This window comes from Macrobrachium rosenbergii, chromosome 7, assembly GCF_040412425.1.
Source record: "Macrobrachium rosenbergii isolate ZJJX-2024 chromosome 7, ASM4041242v1, whole genome shotgun sequence".
Classification (NCBI taxonomy): Eukaryota; Metazoa; Arthropoda; class Malacostraca; order Decapoda; family Palaemonidae; genus Macrobrachium; species Macrobrachium rosenbergii.
Window position 1 is genome coordinate 31,859,118 of NC_089747.1, and position 21,318 is coordinate 31,880,435.

Below are 21,318 nucleotides of genomic sequence, written 5' to 3' on the forward strand. Positions count from 1 at the left end.
CAGGATGAGAAGTGAAGCGAGTTACGCAATAGGTGAAGCAAGAAATGTACCAGCGGGAAGGAGAGCAAGTGGAATGTAAAAAAAAGGATTATTGCGCCAACTCTCCCCTACAGAAGTTAAGTATGATGCGAATACAATTAAAGACATAAAAAAAAAAGGCTTGAGCTAATGAGATTAAATATTTACACAGTCGAAAATAGTAGGTAAGGTGAGAAATGGGGAGAGCCATCGAAGAGATAAAAGGGTCTGCAGAAGAGAAAGGATCGATCACAGTACTGTATTTTGAGATGGTTTGGTCATGTGGAGAGGATGGACAATCATGAGTTGGTGAAAGATTGTACAATTCAGGAGTATCAAAGGAAAAGCAGGAAGACCCAAGAATGGTAAGATAGATGGCGTGAAAAAGTTATTGAAAAGGAAGGCTCTTTGTATCCAAAATGAGAATACAAGAAAGGTAGGGGTGAATGGCAAGTGAGTGCAGGGGCCTGCCATGAGCTGGCAACTAGCCTTCTGTGTAGGTGTCTGAAGCACTAATATTTCTGAATTTTACAATCTTTCCACCAGTCTATCATCCGTTATTCTCATAACACGTCCAGACCATCTCCATACACCCCAATTCATCTTTCACCCTTTTCAGTACTTTTACCCATCTCGACACTTCTCATCCCTTTACTTCTTTTGGCGTTGTTCAAGTGCACAGACAATATGTCTCAGTAGCTTCGCCATATCACTTTTCCCCTGAGAATTGGCGGCTTTGAGATGATTAACCTTCCTGTTATTAGCAAATATTTTTAGGGAGTGGCTGCTGCCCCCATGCCCTTTTCTACCCTGGCTGCGATGCATCACAATGACCTGATTACCGGGTACGTAATTTCTTGCTCTCCTGAAACGGGCCCAGTTGTTAATCAGTGGGATTGATCGGGCCCAGTTGTTAATCAGTGGGAATGATCTCGGGTGGGAGACCATTGAGCAGCACAGGTTTATTAAAATTCTTGTGCAAGATTTCTGTTTGTCTCAGAGTACGTAAAACAGCATAATCGCTGAAAAGATCAACTGAGGTTGTATAAATTATTGCATCATCTTAGTTTTTGCGAAAAGTTAAGTATACCTTAGTTTTACCAGAAAAAATGCAGATATGAGAACTGAATAACTGAACAGCCCACGGATTAAAATGATTGTAGAGCAAACAAGGAAGTAACTGATTACAAATTCGACAACGAAAGACAAGAGTCTAAGTCTCTAAGAAATAAATATAGACCTCAACTGGGACATCCTGACCTAAACTAACAGGATTTTATGTTCCAGGACACCAAAATAAGAATAACGGAAAAACGAAAATACAAAAAAAAAAGACCAAGTTCAGATGAAAAGACGCGGAAGAGAGATTGACTATCTGCAACAGCCGTAGTGAACTCCGTCGCTGGAGCAAGTTGGCAACAAATAAAAGGTGGGAAGTCAGAGCAATTCCATTTGAGTTTTTTTTTTTTTTTTTGTTCTTGACGTCCAGAATGAGGAAACGGGCTTGCAGATCTGCGGCCACCGTGGGACGGCAGTGCCAAGGACAGTAAGCAGTTCAACAAGTGCATCATACAGCGATATAAATAAGTAGCAACAGGCTCCCTTCCCCGACTTACACATTGAATCATTACAAATGAGCATGGAGAGAAAGAGAAAGAGGGATGCGAGAGCCTGCCAGCAACTCACCCACCCCTACAACCCACCCCTCCCTCCAACAATCCCCAACCTCCACTTCCCCAACAATCACTTCTTGTCAGTAGGCGAGGGACTGGGTCGGGATGGGAGGGAGGGAGGGAGGGACTATGTTCAAGGTCACCCTAAAAACGCATACCATCCTCCCATATTATCCTTCTGAAACCCCATATTTTCTTCCTCTGGCAAGACATAGAGTATGTGTTAGTTAATTAGGAGCTTTTTCAAATGAATTAGAACATAACTTTACTTGACAAAAATCTCTAAACAATGAGCATCAACAATTACGTCACAGAATTCAGCAAGTCCCGCCCCAAGTGCCGAGTAAACTTCAGGGCTGCCAACCCTACCGCTTCCTGTCATGATAATCTACCCGGCAGCGTCCACAATCGTCACTTGAAGCTCTGTTCGTATCCGGGTAGAATTGACAGTGACTTTTTCTACCCCGCGCGCACTGAAGTTAGTTTGATTTTTATAAAATATCTTGCATCAGTCGTATTTGGGACCGATAACACGGTATCAAGTGGATTTAAAGACTCAGGACGCACCTTCAGCAAGCGATAGGACAGGGACGTAACTCGAGCAAGGATTAATTATCTTGTACTCTACAGAGACATGAATGCAGAGTAAAACATTAATCGGAGGAGGGTTTACCTCTGAAACATTATTCAAGAAACCTCAAGGTCTTTCGTAATATTTTGCCTGCCACGGTGTGAATGATTATTATTATTATTATTATTATTATTATTATTATTATTATTATTATTATTATTATTATTATTATTAAAAGTAGTCGTATTAGCTCTACCGCTGGTCTCTCGGTAAGCGAAGTGGGCTTAAGTAGATCCCGTTTGGTCTGATCAAAACTTGGATAGGTAACTGCAAATAACTGGCGAAAATATGGGCCCGCAATTTCATGTTATGATAACAAGTCATCAAATCAATCCTGTTGGCTTTATTCGAGAAATCCCGGCAACATAAACACATGTGAAAGCACATCATCCTCACAACTTTGTTGGGAAAAATTATAGCAACAATAACAACATCCCACGTGGTGCCATAATTGTCTCTTGCCAAGTGGAAAGCCATGGGGTCATGGGAATACGTAGCGGGTTTTCTGAGTTCCGGATTCAGTTTTAGGAGAGTGGTTTTCACAGATCACACATGACACCCGAGAAATTCAGAGAAAGCCAGTTTAATGCAGATCAGCAAAACTTTTTCTTTAAATGACGGGTTAGATGATTCAGGAAACACCGAGGAGAAAAAGGAATTCAACCGCTGGGATGCAACAGTGACTAATCCAGTGTACGGACCACGAACCTTAATACTTACTGCCAGCATAGCACACTAATAACTAATAAATATATATATATATAGTATATATATATATATATATATATATATATATATATATATATATATATATATATATATATATATATATATATATATATATATATATATGTGTGTGTGTGTGTGTGTGTGTGTGTGTCATATTACGGAGGACATATTCGTGATATTGTTTAAATTAAGCATAATCCCGGAAAGAAATGAATCACTGAATTAATGAACAGCAATCTTAAGTAAATTACTTCCTCGTTAAAAATCTTGCGTAATGACAGCATATCTTGATAAACGTAAAGTAATCCATAACATTACTTAACAACAGCCACAAATCTTGGAAATCATAATAAAAGTGATAGTACTGATAAAAATGATCACGTTAAAATTAGTATTACGAAACACAAACAATGATATCTTAAATTGAAATTACAGTATGAAAGAATAAAAGGTATTGTGTTTAATAATAATCATCCTCGGTAGAAAGCCAATAATAATAAATAAAAGACTAAATTTGATAACAGGAAGAACTGCTCCCTCAGAATCGGTTGAAAATTCAACGCAGCGTTAAGGGGCTATCCTAAATCTACTTCCTGGTAGGTGTGGGGTGGGGGTTTGTGGTTGTTTCCAGGCCCTCCCACTGCCCCGGTACCTGGTAAATGTAAGACACCGATAGTCGTGTCTGTCTTCCGATATGTGCTGGTGACTCATGGGATGGAGAAATACAGTTTTATTGTTCTTTAGTGAGTTGTTATTTCGGCCATCACTCGTTGCAAAGCTTAGGTCGCGTTTCGTTTACCGATTAGCCTCATTACAAGTAGTCAAACTGATTAAATGAAAAAAATGGCACTTAGCTCTGGAAACGCAAAACTATATTTATAACACACTGTTATTGAATGCCTCGTTGTTTGTAAATGTGTTTTTACTTACTAAGTGGGTAAAACCTTCAAGTAATTTTATCTTTCTCAAGTTAACACGCAAACGAAAACCTACTTCTATATAGGAAATACAGAACATCCCATTTGTCATACAATGTCTTTCACAAACTCAATTGTTATTCGTTTACAAAGCTGGAATGCCGCTTAACCTACGCTCGTCTCTTTATATACCAAATGAGTACTAATGTATAGCCTTTTTACAACCATGCATGTCCCTGGCGTGCTGCTGTTGTGAAATGGCGGAGGAGGTGGCACCCCTGTGCAGTGACATCATACACAAACCGGCCAATGAGGTGCGCACGACTGACGTCACTTCAGCTCAGCCAATGGCGTGGTGCGAGGCGAGCTGCTGCTGCTGTGTATAATATGTCCAGAGCGATTTGGAAGAGACTCACTCAGTGGGACTACTACACGAGAGCACGGTCGTTTGAAAGCGTCAGAATTAGTGTCGTTCATGGACTGTAATGCCCAGTGAAATAAATATGTTAGATTCTGACCCGTATAAGGTACGTCTGCGTCAGTGAGTGCTCCCTTCATACCTCTTCCATCACCTGACGTCTTGAGAAAACGGATACGATAAAGTTGTGTTGTGTTTTTATATAAATATAAGTGAATATATAGTACCAGTGGGAAAAGCAAGTGTTCTTTGTTGTGAGTTTTATCATTCTGTAACCCGCCAAGATGTCTCCTGGTATACTTCAAGATACAAGTCTGCTTGAACTGCATTCATCCGACGTAAGAGAATCGTACACATTGACTATTTTTCTTGGACTTCCTATTCATGTGGCTTAACATTTCTCCTCATTTGGACATGAGTAAATTAATCACCTGTTACCGCTTCAGTAGTTTTCTGTATTTTCGGTGTAGTTTATGGTTGTGGAATGACTTTTGAGCTTGAGTGAAGTGTAAGACGTGTGTGGTTGTGCATGTGTAGTCTATGTTGAGGCGTTAGCTTACCGTATGTTTCATGCACGTTGCGTTGAAGTTTCTTTTCACTTTCCATACTCTCAGCGCTGGCACGCATCGCGACCACTTTCTCTACACATATTTTACCAATAACACTACTAACACGTACTAGCAGACTTTCAAAACTGCAACAACCTCGACTTCCTAAGTTACCTATACCGTGAAGGTGCAGAATTTCATCAATTTTGTCCTGTTTTGTGTGTAGTAGGCTTTAGGAAAAGCTGATTTGAAGCCAAGTTCGTAGCCTGGAACCATTGATGAAGTATGCACTTAACTGTAAACTGGTATACAAATGACCATTACTGCTTCTTCTCTGCTTAACTTTTAAATATGTGTTGCTTTATGGTCTATGTGGAAACGAGTGATTTGTAACGTCGTGCAGGAGAATGTGAAAAAGCCTTTTGGCCTAACTCCCGGTATTCGTATTCAGATGAACATAGGCCTAATATTCAACTTTTAGGTAAAGCCGTCCCGTTAACCTACCCAAGGCGTTACTGGTAGGCTGTGTTGTTTCTGGATCTTTTAAGGTTTAGCTAGATCTCAAACTTGATTTTTTGGCCAATCGTTGAAAGGCTACGGGAAACTACATTTAGTTCAGTACCGTGCAAGAGGAAACATTTACACGTACATGTATAATTTATATTATCTATATAATTGTTATATATATATATATATATATATATATATATATATATATATATATATATATATATATATGGTTTTGTACGTGTTTATATAATACGGATTTTTTGTATGTTTATATACTTATCCAGAGTATGCTAAAAGTAGTAAGTTAGGCAAATTACTATTTTTCAAGAGGTAACTTCATAAACAGTGCTAATGCTGTTGATAGTAGAAATTAATAATTCAGTGAATCTAGAGAGAGAGGGAATATGAATCTTATTTGGCAAGTGACCCGTCGTTAACGAAAGTGAAGAGAAATGAGAGAGTGAGATGGGTTGTGTCAGAGGGCATCCTGTTTGAAGCATAACTTTCGCTTCTCTCTCTCTCTCTCTCTCTCTCTCTCTCTCTCTCTCTCTCTCTCTCTCTCTCTCTCTCTCTCTCTCTCTCTCTCTCTCTCTCTCAGAGGCAGCCTATCCGAGATTATAATTATATATATATATATATATATATATATATATATATATATATATATATATATATATATATATATATATATATATATATATATATATATATATATATATATTATATATATATATATATATTATATATATATATATATATTATATATATATAGATAGATATTTCACGTGTAATTCGTGGTTAAATGAGACATGGTTCCATAGTGTTATGTGGTGTATCGTAATGTGGGATTTGATTTGCTTTTCCAAAAATTTTAATAAAGTTTCTGCTAATGAATATTAACGGAATTTTCTTCCAAAACAATCCAGTACCATCCATATAAGCTACCCATCCCAGGCGGAAGTGGAGACCAGCCTTAAGTTAGCAAAAAGTGGTATTGCCTATCATGCTTGCAATGGCTACCTCATGAATTTTATGTGGTGCCCAACCTGGTAGCACAAAATGTTATAGGCGGCACATAGTACGTCTAATATTTAAAATGCTCAATTAATGCAGAATAATAAATTTTGCGTTTACCCTTTTTATGCAGCCCTAGAAGCAGAAACCAGAGTAACTTGAAAAGTGACGCAACGTTGCCCCTGTAGTTGAACTCCAACGAACTAAATTGTTTGGTTGGCATGGTCTCCAGGGAACCCCGCTGGAGGGAACCTGTCATAGACGAAATGTTATGGGCGCTTGTATACGATTATTATATACCCTAGAGGTTACTAATTCACTAACATTATGTTTTGAAGGTATCTGCAGATTAACTATCATTGGGAGGGCAAGTTGTCGGGTGACGCTAAAGATGGGAATGATGTTTGACTTTCAGTGAAACTAGTCGAGTGGCGATTTCAGGGTTTACCTTTCAGTATATTGATATACAGGTTTCTTACGCTAAACTTATTTCCGGAATCTGAATGCTAACTAGAAGAATGCCGTTCTTTCACTTTGGTCGCTATAATGTTATGCATGCCGTATCGCTGTAGTCAAACCAAGCAGCAATAGTAATAATCACTCCATAACAGCTGGCGTCGAAACGACATAATTCGGCGAATGCACTTCTTCAGTCCTCAGTAGCATTGTTTGTGTGCAGGGTACTTGGTATTTCTTAAAATTCGCTCATTCTTTCATTTGCGTTTTTAATGGTATACACATGCTCAGTATTCAGCGACCGCAGTTCGTTCCGTCAATTGTCTGAACTTTTAAGTGTCCCCGTCTTTCCTTATACTAACTTGTGAGTTCATATTTCATCAAGACCTTATGCTGTGATGTAAGGGAACTATTGAATTGGCACTGGACAAAATAGCGGTTAAAAATTCCATATTGAAGTCACTCGCACAGCATACCCATGCAGTTTCTTTGTTACGAAGGCAGAGACGGCATACGAGGCATTTAATTTTGGCAAGCTACAAAGCATGCACAGAAGTTATAAAAAAAAAAATTCAAGAATCAGGAAGTACCATGGGAAGTAATGATAGGTCGGAGAATCGTCAATAGGGAAACCCTTTTGTGTGTGTGTGTGTGTGTGTGCGCGTGTGCGCGTGTGTGTGTGTGTGTGTGTGTGTGTGTGTGTGTGTGTGTGTGCGTGTGTGTGCGCGCTTCCAAGGCTTGGTGGAACAGATGTGAAAGAGAAAGAGCATAACATGCAAAATGGATTGATAGATCCGTCTTTTGAATAATTGGAAAAGTTAAGTCCGGAAGGGATAAGAACCTGTTCATCCAAGCCCCCAGATGACGGAGAGCGTTATACACCTATCTACTTCACCTAATGAATTGAGTTGATTTCTTCACGTTACCGGTAAACAGTGGCGTTATCTAATTGGATAAGACCTACCTTTCCCATTTCCCTCATTTTTTTTATGCAATTGGTAAGAGAAAGAAATTTAGTTTTTGTTGCCGTTTGCCTCATGAGTGATGGTGACAACATGTAATGTGGGTATGCTGAAAAATATATCTTTTTTGCTATGGCCTGATCAGCGCATCGTGGGAGAGGTCACGTTTTGACATAACCAGCGTCCTTGTTGGGTGCATGTGAACCCGCAGTTGGGCCCCGGGGACCGGGTTAGTGGAGAGAGAGAGAGAGAGAGAGAGACAGCTATGTAGCTTTATGTTGATGGGGTAACGTCATTCTTATTAATAGAAAGTGACCACTTTTATTACACTTATGGTTATAGACCGTTTAGCATTGAAACGCACACGCCTATGATGTGTATAATCTGTAAAAATATTGGCGTTTTATGTCTCGGAGCACCGTCTTTCAACGTCTTACGTTTTTGTAAACTGATGGAAGTTGTTGATTGATTGACAGTTCGTCCATTTAACTCTTTTTAGTTTTTAATACGTTTTAATGTGAAGTGACAAATAGCCCATTAACATGGCATTCCCTTTACCTAAGGATTATCTTATCCGTTGTTTAAGTATGGGACACACACAAGCTTGCTTGCTTACTGAATTTTAAAGCAAAATACAGAAGCAGAAAAACTGTATTTAGAGAGGGCAGGCGACGGTTAATGGTGAGAAACGTTGTTTCAGACTTATTCTAGACCAGTAATTGGTAGGAATCGTGTTCTACTTGGCATGAATTCTCATGTGCGAAGGTGGTTTTTCCCCAGACATCGGTTTCCAGTTTTTGCAAGTAACACTTAGGAGTGAGTTTCATGAGGCGTTGATTGATTTGCGTTACTTGTGTATATACTTATTCATGTTACTATACAATTCATTCGTTGAATGATTTTTGTCTTTACACAGGATCACCATGGCTCTGAAAGTTGAGGAATTCTCTTTGTCGAATTCAACAATAATAATGACAGCAGTGACGGCGAGGGCTTGACTACCATCAAATTTCCATTGCCCTGTCATGCTGTTAGTGTTTTACTAAGCAGATTATCGATATTTCCAACCAATGGTCTAGAGAGACTTTGGTCGTCCTTTTCAGTTTCGGCCTCGGGATCAATCTGGGGGTGGTCTTTTTCCTGGGCAGCCCTCTCTCAAATAACCAAACGCGCGCGCAAAGAGGCTCATACACGGGGTAGCGTTCGAGAGAGAGAATTGTTCTCAAGGCAGGACAGCCGACGACAAACTGCTGCATCGGGAATAGGAATGTGATGCCCTGGTGATTATCCCAGGCTGGATTTTTTTCCCACAAAGTCTGTGTGTGTGTAATTCTTTGCCCATATGAGAAGGTTCTGTAAATATTAAAACGTCAGAGCAGTAGGAAGAAATGTCTGCTGCTGTGGTCAGTGATGGGCTTATCTCGCCAAGTTCTCCAATTTTCGAACGGTTGGTCTCTGTATCGACCATTATGATGTCTTTTGAGGCAACAAAGATATGTTCATTTCAAACTGGCCATCATAGGGAATTATATATATATATATATATATATATATATATATATATATATATATATATATATATATATATATATATATATATATATATATATATATATATACTGTACACCACGCATTGTGCTATTTTTGTAAAAGAGAGAGCGAGAGATCTTTAATATCTTTTTTGGTGTTTGCTTATGAGTAAGTTTTGCTTCCACGTTCGTATTGAGGATAGAGGAACCAAAGCCAAGCGATTGAAACACCCTAGCGAAGGTTACGGGCAAGATGTGGTGTTCGCAGTAGGCCTATAGGCTATGCATTGTTCCCCGGCGTAGAGTATTGTAGTGGGAGGGAGTCTTGATTGTTAATCTTGGTATTTTTCCTCCATTTACAACGTAGATCGTTTCTCAGGCTGCTTTTCCCCATGCTTATTTGTGCGTTAGTCTTGATTTCGGGCGCAGTGCTTATTTTGCTTGTATGGTGTTTTATTTTAATGTTTGGAAAATCACGATACCCATGGGTAGGGTTTCAGTCTAGTCAAGTTTTACGTTGCATCCACTGGAAGTAGGTAAATGAAGCTAATGGAACTAAGAGTAAACGTGGAATCCTGCGTAATATCGCTGGTTTTCGTTGTGGTAAGTAAAGGAGTAGATAACATTTGAGAAGGATCTCAAAGAAATTACTGTTTTTTTTCGGCGGAAGGTTTTAAGTGACCAAAGAAGTGCATTAGGGATGTAGATAGTCAGCTGTAGAGGCTGGTTACCGTGTTTGAGAAGAGGCCATTAAGCAAGTAACCTCACGCCATAATATGTGCTCAGAACCTGATGTTGGCAAGCTCTGGAATCACCTTTTGTAGGAGAGGAAAACATTCAATAAAGCCAGGGTGTTTACATGCAACAGCGTTTGTTTATTACGAGAATTTATTAAGCTGTCAACAGTATATTTCTTCCTGCAAGACGTAGTAATGACAAAAATATTGTCAGTATCTTTTTCATTCTATTTTTTTTTTATTAAAGTGTTCGAAGCATTTCGGCTTGGGCGTAACAAGCAGTACATTGCATTTTCTCTTCTCTCTCTCTCTCTCTCTCTCTCTCTCTCTCTCTCTCTCTCTCTCTCTCTCTCTCTATATATATATATATATATATATATATATATATATATATATATATATATATATATTATATATATATATATATATATATATATATATATTATATATAATATATATATATATATATATATATATATATATATATATATATATATATATAATAGTATATATATATATATATATATATATATATATAAATAGTGTGATGAATTTTGTGCTGTCAAGCCAAGCATTGGGGTATTTTCGGCCATTCAACGCTAGGGTCAGTTTGATGAAGAAGTGAGAGTGGAAAAGGTAGCAGTTATAATTTAGTCGTCTATTTCGTTTCAACAGCTACCTTAGTCTGATGTAGCTTCTACAACACTTCATACATGGTTTTTCTTCGAAGGTTTTTGCAGAAAATAGAACATTGACAAATACAACCAAACCAGCTCGACACGGGTCACTATTTGCCTGCAAGTAGACAGACGCCGGACGTGCGAGTATGTCTGAAGTGAAACAACGCACACGTTGCAACGAGTGGTACATATGATGTACAAAAGTGACCTTGCCTCCCGGATGCGTTGGACCAGATGAAAGTTGCACCGTACCAGGGAAGGAGAGTTCTCTTACTTTCTGTCCCATGGTGAATCTCAGGCACTTTCACCGACAGTTTTTTCTCCTTTCCTTTTAAAGGAAAACAGTTTCCTCTCTCTCTCTCTCTCTCTCTCTCTCTCTCTCTCTCTCTCTCTCTCTCTCTCTCTGGTTTGATTAAAAGAATGTATATGAACGCAAATCTTACAAGTATATGAACGCAAATCTTACCTGCCCTTTATTCCATTGTTTGACTAGGGAGAGGGGTGGATTATCAAATAACATTGCATTTAGGGTAATAAAATGGGTGGTAGACTTTCATTCCAGATATTTCCTTTTGAGGAAAGGCGTGTATATTGTATTAGGAAAAGCGACCTGTTTGTCTCTCTCCTGTTAAAGAACCCGTTCGATGTTTGTAGCCTTAATAGTTAATAGTAAAATAAACGTGTGAAGTGCTCGCCCATCTAATCTCTATTTCATGTGTTGATCTTAAGAAAAGTAGAGTAGTGAATGACTGTTGGCATGCGGAGGGACCAAACCAACAACGCCCCAAAGAGGAGAGGTCGTCTCAGATGGGGGTTATCAGAGAGGGGAAGTGACACCCCCTGTAGACGGTCATACAACAGGTGGTTCCCCCATCAGAGGATGGGATGGTGTTCGTCGCTGTTGGTGACTCGAGAGTGAGCTGGGAAAGTTAACAACGGAAGGGGCCGGGGGTGGGGAGGGGGAGTCAGAGAGAAGGAACGAGTAGGCGTCTAAGCTTTGACTCCGGCTGCTGTGTAGGCAGTAGAATTCATCATACCGATTCTCTCTCTCTCTCTCTCTCTCTCTCTCTCTCTCTCTCTCTCTCTCTCTCTCTCTCTCTCTCTCTCTCTCTCTCCTCATGTGTTAGACCAGAATTTCTTTACAGTATACCTCCTGTACAGCATATATATATATATATATATATATATATATATATATATATATATATATATATATATATATATATATATATATCACACATTACCACAGGTGAAAAATAAGAAACGGAGTGTATTTTCACCTGTGGTAATCACGTACAAAAGTGATAATAACCATATATATATATATATATATATATATATATATATATATATATATATATATATATATATATATATATATATATATATATATATACAGAATCTCTCTCTCTCTCTCTCTCTCTCTCTCTCTCTCTCTCTCTCTCTCTCTCTCTCTCTCTCTTCCAACCATACTCGTTTCATTGCCTGTAGCATTTGCCTATAGGGGATGCTTTTGTCGTTATAAGCTTCCCTGCTGCTTCAGTTAATATTCCTGTCCCTGTAGAAGGCAATCTCTATTTTTAGGGTGGTTTGAACTGTCGTTAACCGTAATAAAGGTGATAATCGCAGATGTTGAAAGTGTTGAATGAATTTCAAGGCTGTTTAGATTTAGTCTTTGAAATGAGATTTTGTGAGGGTTAGCCTATATGAAAATGCTTTGTATATATATATACACACACATTGTATACACACATAGGCTATATATATATATATATATATATATATATATATATATATATATATATATATATATATATATATATATAATATATATATATAACAAGGAATATCGCCACTGCATCCTACACCCACGAATACGCAGTGTGAGAGAAAGTGTTGTGTTTGCATGTGCATGTTAATCGTCTGTTAAGAAGCATGTTTAGACTCAAAGTACATTGATCAGAATGACATGGTTGGACACTGAATGTTACCTTCCGGTCACAGTAAATAGACCCCGCCATAGTCTTATCACTTCGGTTGCATATCAGAGGCGACAGTGCCATTTATATGTGCTAGGTTTATTGTCCCGAAAGGATAGTTAGTTGTATTCGATTAGTTATATGCACGATAATAAGCTGTAGTTGTGTGTGAACCTTACAAAAAATATCACACACCGTAACTTTTAAATTTGCAAACCAGGACGACGGAAGGAATCTTTACTTTAGCACCCCTTGTATGTGGTTCAATATATAACAATACGGAAAGAACAGTGTGTTACTGTAGGGCCTGGCTTGCCCGTCTCTCTCCTTTCACTGAAATGCAAGACAATGAGATCTTTTCTCCAGTTTGCTCATCTCCTGCCTGTAGTAGATCGCGTCATAGAACACCTAATCTTGAATATGATCCTCCGTGACCCACTTTCCGTAATACGAGTCGAAATAACCGCTGTTGTGTGTGTGGGATGGAGGTAAAGTAGCAAGCGAGGAATGGAGAAACACCAACATGGCCGGGAACTTTCTACAACCGGTGGTTGACGCCAGAGAAAGGCTTTGGGGTTTGGACTGGAAAACTTGCATTGCATTCGTTCTAATACCTATGTGTCCTTAGTGAAGGGCAGATCGCGTTTCTAGATCTCTCTCCACCCTAGACACAAGGGAAGTATTAGAGCATTCAGCTCACAAACTAATGGACTAGTGTTCGATTCGCTAACCACACGATATGCACTTTTCCCAAAATCTATTATGCCTCACTCACCCAAGCCCTTGTATTTCAAGTACGTAGTTGTTAGTTGCTTCGGTGTCCCAGCAAGGAGGGGGAGAGAGAGAAAAGCACCGTACTCGAATGTTTGGCACTTCTTCAAACAAATTTATAACATCAAACTTTGGTAAAGCCATTCTTAAAACTCTCTCTCTCTCTCTCTCTCTCTCTCTCTCTCTCTCTCTCTCTCTCTCTCTCTCTGTGTGTGTCACAAACGGTTTGGATTCTCTTCTTTGCCCTCTTGGGTTCTATTCATATTGGAATGCCTCTCCCCAATCTTAGGGCCTCCTTGATTTTTTACCTTTTTCTTTATTCTTCATTCTTCTCCACGGTTGGCTCCTCCCCCTTCGCAGACTGACGGCTATTCTACCCAGCATTCTCCTTAATCGCTTGGTGTTTCGAATATTATCCATTTTTGATGTCGTTGTGCTTGAGTTGTTAATAGTCTTTTGTTTTATGTACTTTTTTTATCTTATATGTTGAAAAGTTAAACAATGTTAAATCGAATGAATACGTGCAGGTCGAGTTACCGGACTCCATTTCTTGCTTATATGACACGTCAGAGAAAGTGTTTGCAAACTAGAGAGAGAAGTTCAAAAGCTGGCCCTAGTCTCCTTGCTGTGTCTGTTTTCGGGGGAGGGGGTTTTGAAGTGCTAGTCGCCTCATAGCATGTAGTTTATGGATTATAAGCAAAAAAAAAAAAAAAAACCAGGTGGTCTTTTTGGCGGTTGCAGTATTATCCTAAAATTGATTGGTCTTGTTTAAGGAGATCGTGAAGCTCCACATCTTGTGGACAGGCTCAGTCATGAGTACTAAGGTTTAAAATATATCGGGTTGTCTAACCCTTCGTGTAGATATCTTTCCTAATGTTTGCTTTTTTTGAGAATGACAAAATCGATTAACAGCATCGCTTTGCTCTTATTTGCATAGAAACTATTGTTATCAGTGTCGTACATATATAATTGTCATAATTGAGGGGTGAAAATTCCCCCATTTTGAATTGAAAGTATATTTAATAATGAATATACATTCATAAGGATTAGAAACGTGTAAATATGTGTGAGTGCAAGGGCTTCCTAACTACTGGCTCTAGTCTGTTGTCACCTGCTTAATAGTTTTGTTTGATTGTTACCATTATGATGAGAACCAACTAAACCTTTTGTTTGTAATACTGCACATGACTTTTTGAGAAGTGAGCTTTGAAATTTGCAGTAAACTACTTCTGGATTTTACTCCTTTTTTTTGATATTGCGCAGTTTGTTTGATTAGGTATTAAGTTTGAAAAAGTTTTTCATTTTGCCCAATTTTATAATGATTAAAAACTTTGAAACCTATTTTATGTCTGCCTCGTTTTTTGATACTCATTAGGAAAGGTCAGTAATGGAACCCAATTGTAATGAATTAATTTTCATTTTTCCACAGACTGTGTTGCGTGCAAGGTGGGATGTGGATCACAAAGCAGTTGGTGGCCACCTACCTTTAAGTAAGAGAAACTCCACTCCAGTTGGAGCGTCCATGGCAGCGTCTACCGCCCACTCCCAACTCCTTCAGGTTCAAGCTAAGACCCAGCTCACTCCACTCACGCCAATGGAAACGCCCAATCTTCACCGTCGCCTCGACCGCTCGCACTCTGAGCCCGTTGTCAAAGGAGGGGAGGGGCGCCAGGCCAATTCATCTCGCTACAAGACGGAGCTGTGCCGACCCTTCGAAGAGAATGGATTTTGCAAATATGGGGACAAGTGCCAGTTTGCCCATGGCCATGCTGAGCTCCGAACTCTCACTCGACACCCTAAGTACAAGACGGAGCTGTGCCGAACTTTCCATACGATTGGATTCTGTCCTTACGGGCCCCGATGTCACTTCATCCACAACGCCGAGGAACGCCGAGGGGCCTCCGCAAGTGCAGGAACTCATCCTCCCCTATCTCCCAAGAAGATGCTCCATGTAGCGAACTCTATGGGATTGGGAAGCACCGCCGAATCTCCAACCCCACCCGCGTCCCTTCATGGGTCGCCAACGTCATCTGCAGGCTCATTCTTTGATGATACCTTCTCTCTCTTCCCCGGTGGTGGATGTGGCCTTTTGGACAACCTGGCTGTTGGTTTAGGCACCGCCGGGCTAGGAGCGGGTCCTGGATCCCCCAACGGATCTTCTTGCAGCGGCCAGGGTCTGAGTGATATGGATTTGGTGCGTGAAGGCACCCTGCTTTCCCTAGCTGGGTTAGATACTCCTCCGGTCAGCCCTGTAGAATCCCTGGCAGGGGATCTGGACTCCCTTTCCCTCTCCTCTTCCCATTCCTCCTCTCCAACACCAGTGACGAGTGCCCTTGATATCTCCCGTTCATTGAGGCTGCCCATTTTTGAGCAGCTGAGCGAGCAGGAAGTGGTCGTTGGAGCTCAAAACGTGTGATAAGCTGCAGCGTCTTGCAGAAACATTGTGAAGGAGATGAGATGTCCAGTGCTTGTTTGGCTGCTGTGGCTGAGGTCTTATGCTCTTGCTTCTCATTCTTCACTCAGGTTTGATGGAAACATCATCAGTGGAGATGGGATGTACCATGTTGTGACGTGGGTTTTGCTTGATGTGTTCCCTCTTGAGCCCAGAAATATAGGTGAAAGTCTAAGAAGGTAGATGTTTTGGGCCTAGTCTATTTAAGTATAGGCAAAGTTCTACAGTAGTAACATTAACCATCCCACCTTTATCTTGATAGTGTTTTTCCATCAGCCAAGAAAAAGTCTAAAGTTGAGACTGCCAGTCACCACCAAGCTTGCTACATCACATCTCATCCCCCAAAACCTTGTATAGCGTGAAGTATGTCGAGCCTTCAGGGATCCTGCTAAACTTCTGGACCTCTCCTCGTCGCTTGTGTACTGCTTGTGATATCGGGGCACCCCTCTGGTCCGTGCCCAATACCCCCTTAGAGTATATGGATTTAAAATACCAGAGCAGGAGGAGTGGTCTCGAAGTAGCAGGGTATCACTCTGGGTTCCATACAAAACTAACACAGCTCTGTACAGATCAAAGTTCGTTTGAGTTTTTCACCTTTTGTAATTACGAAAGAACTTGTATTTATGTAATTTATTTATTTGAGTGAAGTAGAAAAAGTAATTTATCTTTGTACTATACCTAGATGCCATAACAGTTCGTGTTATTGAGTTTGTCGCCTTACATTTGAATGTCGTTAGTCCAGCTCACTTCTGCTTATCCGGCTGAAATGTATAATTATAATTATTGTAAAGTACAGATACATAGTATATATATTATATATATAGTCTATATAAAGCATTATTAAATATCCGTGGATCCTTTTAAATAGTGCTGGAGTATGGATGGTAGCAGAGGGGAAGTCAGCTTCTATTGAACATAAGATGTAATCGAGTAATTCTGTTCATTTGCACTCCTGAGAGATCCCCCAGCCAAAATGGTGTCGGATGAGCTGTGGACGTGGGTTTTAACGACAGAATTTTTTTTTTTATTTAAATATTGATTATTGTCTTCTGTCATTGATCATAGCCATATATATACTGTATTGAAAAATTACTTTGGACGCCTACAAAATTGAAGCATTAAGGATATTGAAATGCAAGTTGAAGAATTTTAGGTTTTAGACCTGTCCTTCTTGTAGTAAGTTTCCCACCACCTTCAAAACTCTTTTCTTGTCAGTTTTGTGTTTTCTTTCAATGCGTCCTTCCTCTTTTGAATACCTAAGAAGTACAAGTCCATTTCTCGCCTGTCATGTGTTTTTCCAATTGAACGATATCACAGAATGTAAGAAGTCACCGATTTTATAAATATAGATTTTGTTTAGACAATCAATATTTTTTTCATTTGATTTTCTCGTTTCAACCATCACCTGGGTAAGATCCACCAAGGCTGTTTTTATATATACTTATATATAAAAAGGTGCCACAGTTTTTATGCCCAGCAACCAAAGAAGAATGCAGTTTGATTTGGTTCCGAAGAATTTTTTTATTGCATCATTTTTCACCGGAAGCCCCATCTTGTAATTTTTCTTTTCCTTCTTCTATGATTAGTTTTATTTATTTTTATTTTTAGAGCGTACAACTTTCTGTCAGATGCTTTATTCGTTTTCTTCCGTTTTTTCCAAAAGGCAGTTATTTTTCCAATATATATATTATAAATATATACAGTAAACATAATATTATATATAGAATATGATTTTTTTTTATTTGCCAGCACGGCAATTTACCTATTCAGCGTTTTTAATGGTTTCGTAAGCCAATAGTTGTGAGGGTGAATGCACACCCACTAGAAATAATGATATAACGAGATATCCCATTTATGTTGGTTCCTGACACATAAATTAATGTATGGAAAGCAGCCAACGTCTATTTTTAACAGTAAGTGATGCATTTTCACCCTTGAAGGTTTCATTCCAAAGGCTAAGGAATTCCAAAGCAAACTGTATCGAATGTACCGTAGTTAAATTTTTATCCCTTTTATTTTCCTGAAAGTTAATATCAAATTTACTGATTGAACATGTCAATTTTATCGTTTGGTAGGGGTCCGTCCATCCACGGTTGTATGTGTCAGGTTCCATATGAAGGGAGGTCGAATCACAACTGAAGGCCTGCAAGTTTGACCCTTAACACAAGGGGAGATAAGGTCGTTTTAAAAGGTCACAAGGCCTCGTGGCGCCAGCAAAAGAAAAAAAATTGCCTTTTTTTAATTCTGTTTGTCATGTACATTGAATCATGTTTTTGAGTTTTATTTTTGTATTGCTAATTTAAAAATTTTTGAGTAATTTTTTCTTCCATTTTGAGTCGACCTGGCACTCCCTCTCGGTTAAAAAAACAAAAAGACATGCTGTGGGAAGGAATGTTGCATGGCCTAAGTAATTAATAATATATTACGGAGTCTTTAATTATAGTGATGACTATGCCCTGTTCAAATGCCAAACTAACATTATTTAGGGGAACATTTTTCGTGTTTTGTCAATTCAAGCGTTAAGAAGATATCCTCACTTAGACATTCATTCCATGTTTGGTCGAAGAGCATTACAAGTAGTGTTTTTGAACCTCAAGCTAATTAACCCATACCTTTTTATTATTATTATTATTATTATTGAATTGGATTTGTAATATTTATGAATCCTTTTACCTGATCCTACTTCCTTAGGAGGCTCTTCCTTCCCTCCTTGGGGGAATCCAGGGGGCGTTGCTCGCGCTTTAAGACGCCTCGCTCACTTTTTTTTTTCCCACTTTGGGTATCTTTATTTCTCTACGAAAATGCTTATTTTTTTCTTTGCTTCCAGAGCTCCTTATTCTGGCTGTATATTATAATATTATTTATATCTATTATTATTATTATAATTATTATTAATCGCTAGGAGTTTTTTTAATTTAAAACACAAGAAATGATTGATGTAAGTTGTAAGCGAAATGGAAAAGGAGTTTGCAACTGGCTTGTGACACATCTTTATTCCCCTTTCACCTCCCCCCCTCCCCCTTGCCGTGGCCATGGCCTTCAAACACAGGGAAGACGCGTTAATTCAGTGTTAACGGTCAAGTCTTGACTTTGTGGACTCAAGCCTTGTCCGAACTGCTTTGGAAAATAAACGAGACAAAAAAAGTTATGTAATAGGAATTGCAGTGTATATAGATGGAAAGATTAACTAGAAATGTCATTTGCTTACAGCTGTTTTTCTGCCATCTTGCCTTCATGTATTTTTTGTTTCAGAGACTGTCTGTGTTGTAAATGTTTTATTTATGATATAAAGTTGGGAGTCTGAACAAATATCGAAGTCGTAATGTGCCCATTACGAATTGTTTCGGCCTTTTAAGAAAGTGTGTTTTAGTTCTTTTAAATTATTCAGGAAAAGTGTGCTTTTAGTTAGTCTATTTATGAACCTTCACCAGCTGATGAATGTGTCCACTTCATTTTTGAAAAATGGAATTGCTTTATTTCTCACATCATTAAAACTAGAATTATCTCCCAACAATGGCCCACCACTTGGAGGTCTTAACAGATGCATGTCTTCAAACGGCTGTATGCTTGAAATGGTTATAATTATAATCTCTCCATTAATTAGAATTGTCAAATAAAAAAGTTGCTCTTATTTGGAGGTAAAATATTTAAAAATACATGTGTACCAAGAAAGAAAAATCATTAAAAACTTTTCTAATTTTCTAATAAAAGTGTTTCTTTTATTATAACCCTGTTTAGATTTAAACTTGAAAATATAGCATTAGTCATATGTACGGATTCCTACATACATAATACATTACAGGAAGAGGGATTTGTGAATGACTCCAATGGGAAAGATGGAAAAATCCTAAAGAATGAACTAACCTTTATCAGGAACAGGCTGAAGAAACAAACAATATTTATTAATGTAGTCCGTAAAATGATTCACGGAAAGTAATAAATTTGTAATGTAACGAACTGGTTATAAAAAGGAAATAAGCAATAGGCCCATTATCCAGACGTGGATGTACGTAGCGAAAAAAGCTGATACGATTGTATCCAAGGCACTGCTGCAACTGTCCAGTCTGTAGTAGGAAAGACAAAAGTTTTGAACCCTGCATGATACGGGGTCAGCTGTTATGGGAAATAGAACGGAAAACAGGCATTTCGTCAGTGATAAATAGTGGTCCCAGCACGATGGGTGAAATCGAAAGGATTAATGCCAGCAGGAGGTGAATGGTTCTCAAAAACGTTTTGACAATCAGAATCATCCGTTTCACGACTGTTTGAAATTGTAAACATACGTAGTGGCGCTGCTGGCAGGTGCACGTCAGTGAAAACTACTTGGTAGGTATACCGCCATCGACAGACCAATCATTGGGGGACGGAGGGATTTTCGTGAAACGATTAATAATGTACAGTAGGGTCATATACTGGACATGGAAATAAATTCAAGGTCACTAGCACCATGATGGGATTTAGTTTTGGAATTATAGATGGAGAATATGATTGCAGTATCTTTGTCACGAGTCCCTATGGTCCCTATTTTTCAACGTTATAGAAATGAAGCAGAACGGAATTTCTAAGGCGAAAAGCTGACCTGTTGGTCATATCGTCAGTGGGATCTTAAAATTGTTAGAAATTATATAAAAAAAAATCCTTAAGGTCTGGAAAAATACGTGCCTGTCAAAACTGCTTGTTTAAGCCATGTTCAAGGAAAAGTCTCTTACTTAAAAGGGTCATCAAAGCCAATCCCTCTTGTACCATGTTTGAGGACAAGGCTTTAAATAAACAAAACCCACGGTTTCTGATGGTCGTCTGTGTAATGATGGTACATGAAGAGTCAATATGTTGCTGTGTTTTGAGATCTCAAGGTGAGTTGCAGTAAGTTAGGCTCACGAAGCTATTGTGGTGCTACTTTGGCTTGTTAAAATACGCGTCACCTCCGAAGTGCTAGTACTAAACATGGCGGAAGCTCAATGGGACAACGTGTTTATGCGGTCTTGGGGATTGGGTGAGAGTTTGTAAAGGTAAAGATGGGAAAGGGTTGGCATAGGAGAAGGAAGTGTGGTCGGGAGGAGAGTGTCCATGACAGTTTTGGTAGAGATAGGTTCTGGTTGTTGGGACGTCCCAATCTGTTATTTCATAGGTTATCTTAGGGTTGTAAGTTTGTTTTGGAATTAGTGCCCTGTACTGAAGGCAAATAAGGTGAGTTTTTGGTAATGCATTTTTCTTGTTCTTTTGGACTACAAACTATAGGCAACTTTGGTTAAAAAGATGACAACTAAAATCTCATATGATATGATTAAGCCCTT

At 38.9% G+C, this 21,318-nt stretch overlaps 1 protein-coding gene across 2 annotated transcripts; it reads left to right on the top strand.

Moving 5' to 3' along the window:
* Positions 1-4,300: 4,300 nt before the first annotated feature.
* LOC136840282 (mRNA decay activator protein ZFP36L1-like) lies at positions 4,301-17,392 on the top strand. Of its 2 annotated transcripts, none has more exons than XM_067106959.1 (2): positions 4,301-4,495; positions 15,002-17,392. In XM_067106959.1, exons 1-2 carry the CDS (start codon positions 4,454-4,456, stop codon positions 15,986-15,988), a joined length of 1,029 nt encoding a protein of 342 aa, XP_066963060.1. In that variant the 5' UTR covers positions 4,301-4,453; the 3' UTR covers positions 15,989-17,392. The 2 variants fall into 2 exon arrangements, with proteins under 2 accessions (XP_066963060.1, XP_066963059.1); XM_067106958.1 differs by having other exon boundaries at positions 4,311-4,724.
* Positions 17,393-21,318: the final 3,926 nt, after the last annotated feature.

Bases quoted from the DNA above. Each gene is read 5' to 3' on its own strand.
- LOC136840282 (XM_067106958.1), top strand. From the start codon at position 4,671: ATGTCTCCTGGTATACTTCAAGATACAAGTCTGCTTGAACTGCATTCA. The intron at 4,725-15,001 runs GTAAGAGAATCG...ATTTTTCCACAG, and splicing joins TTGAACTGCATTCATCCGAC to ACTGTGTTGCGTGCAAGGTG.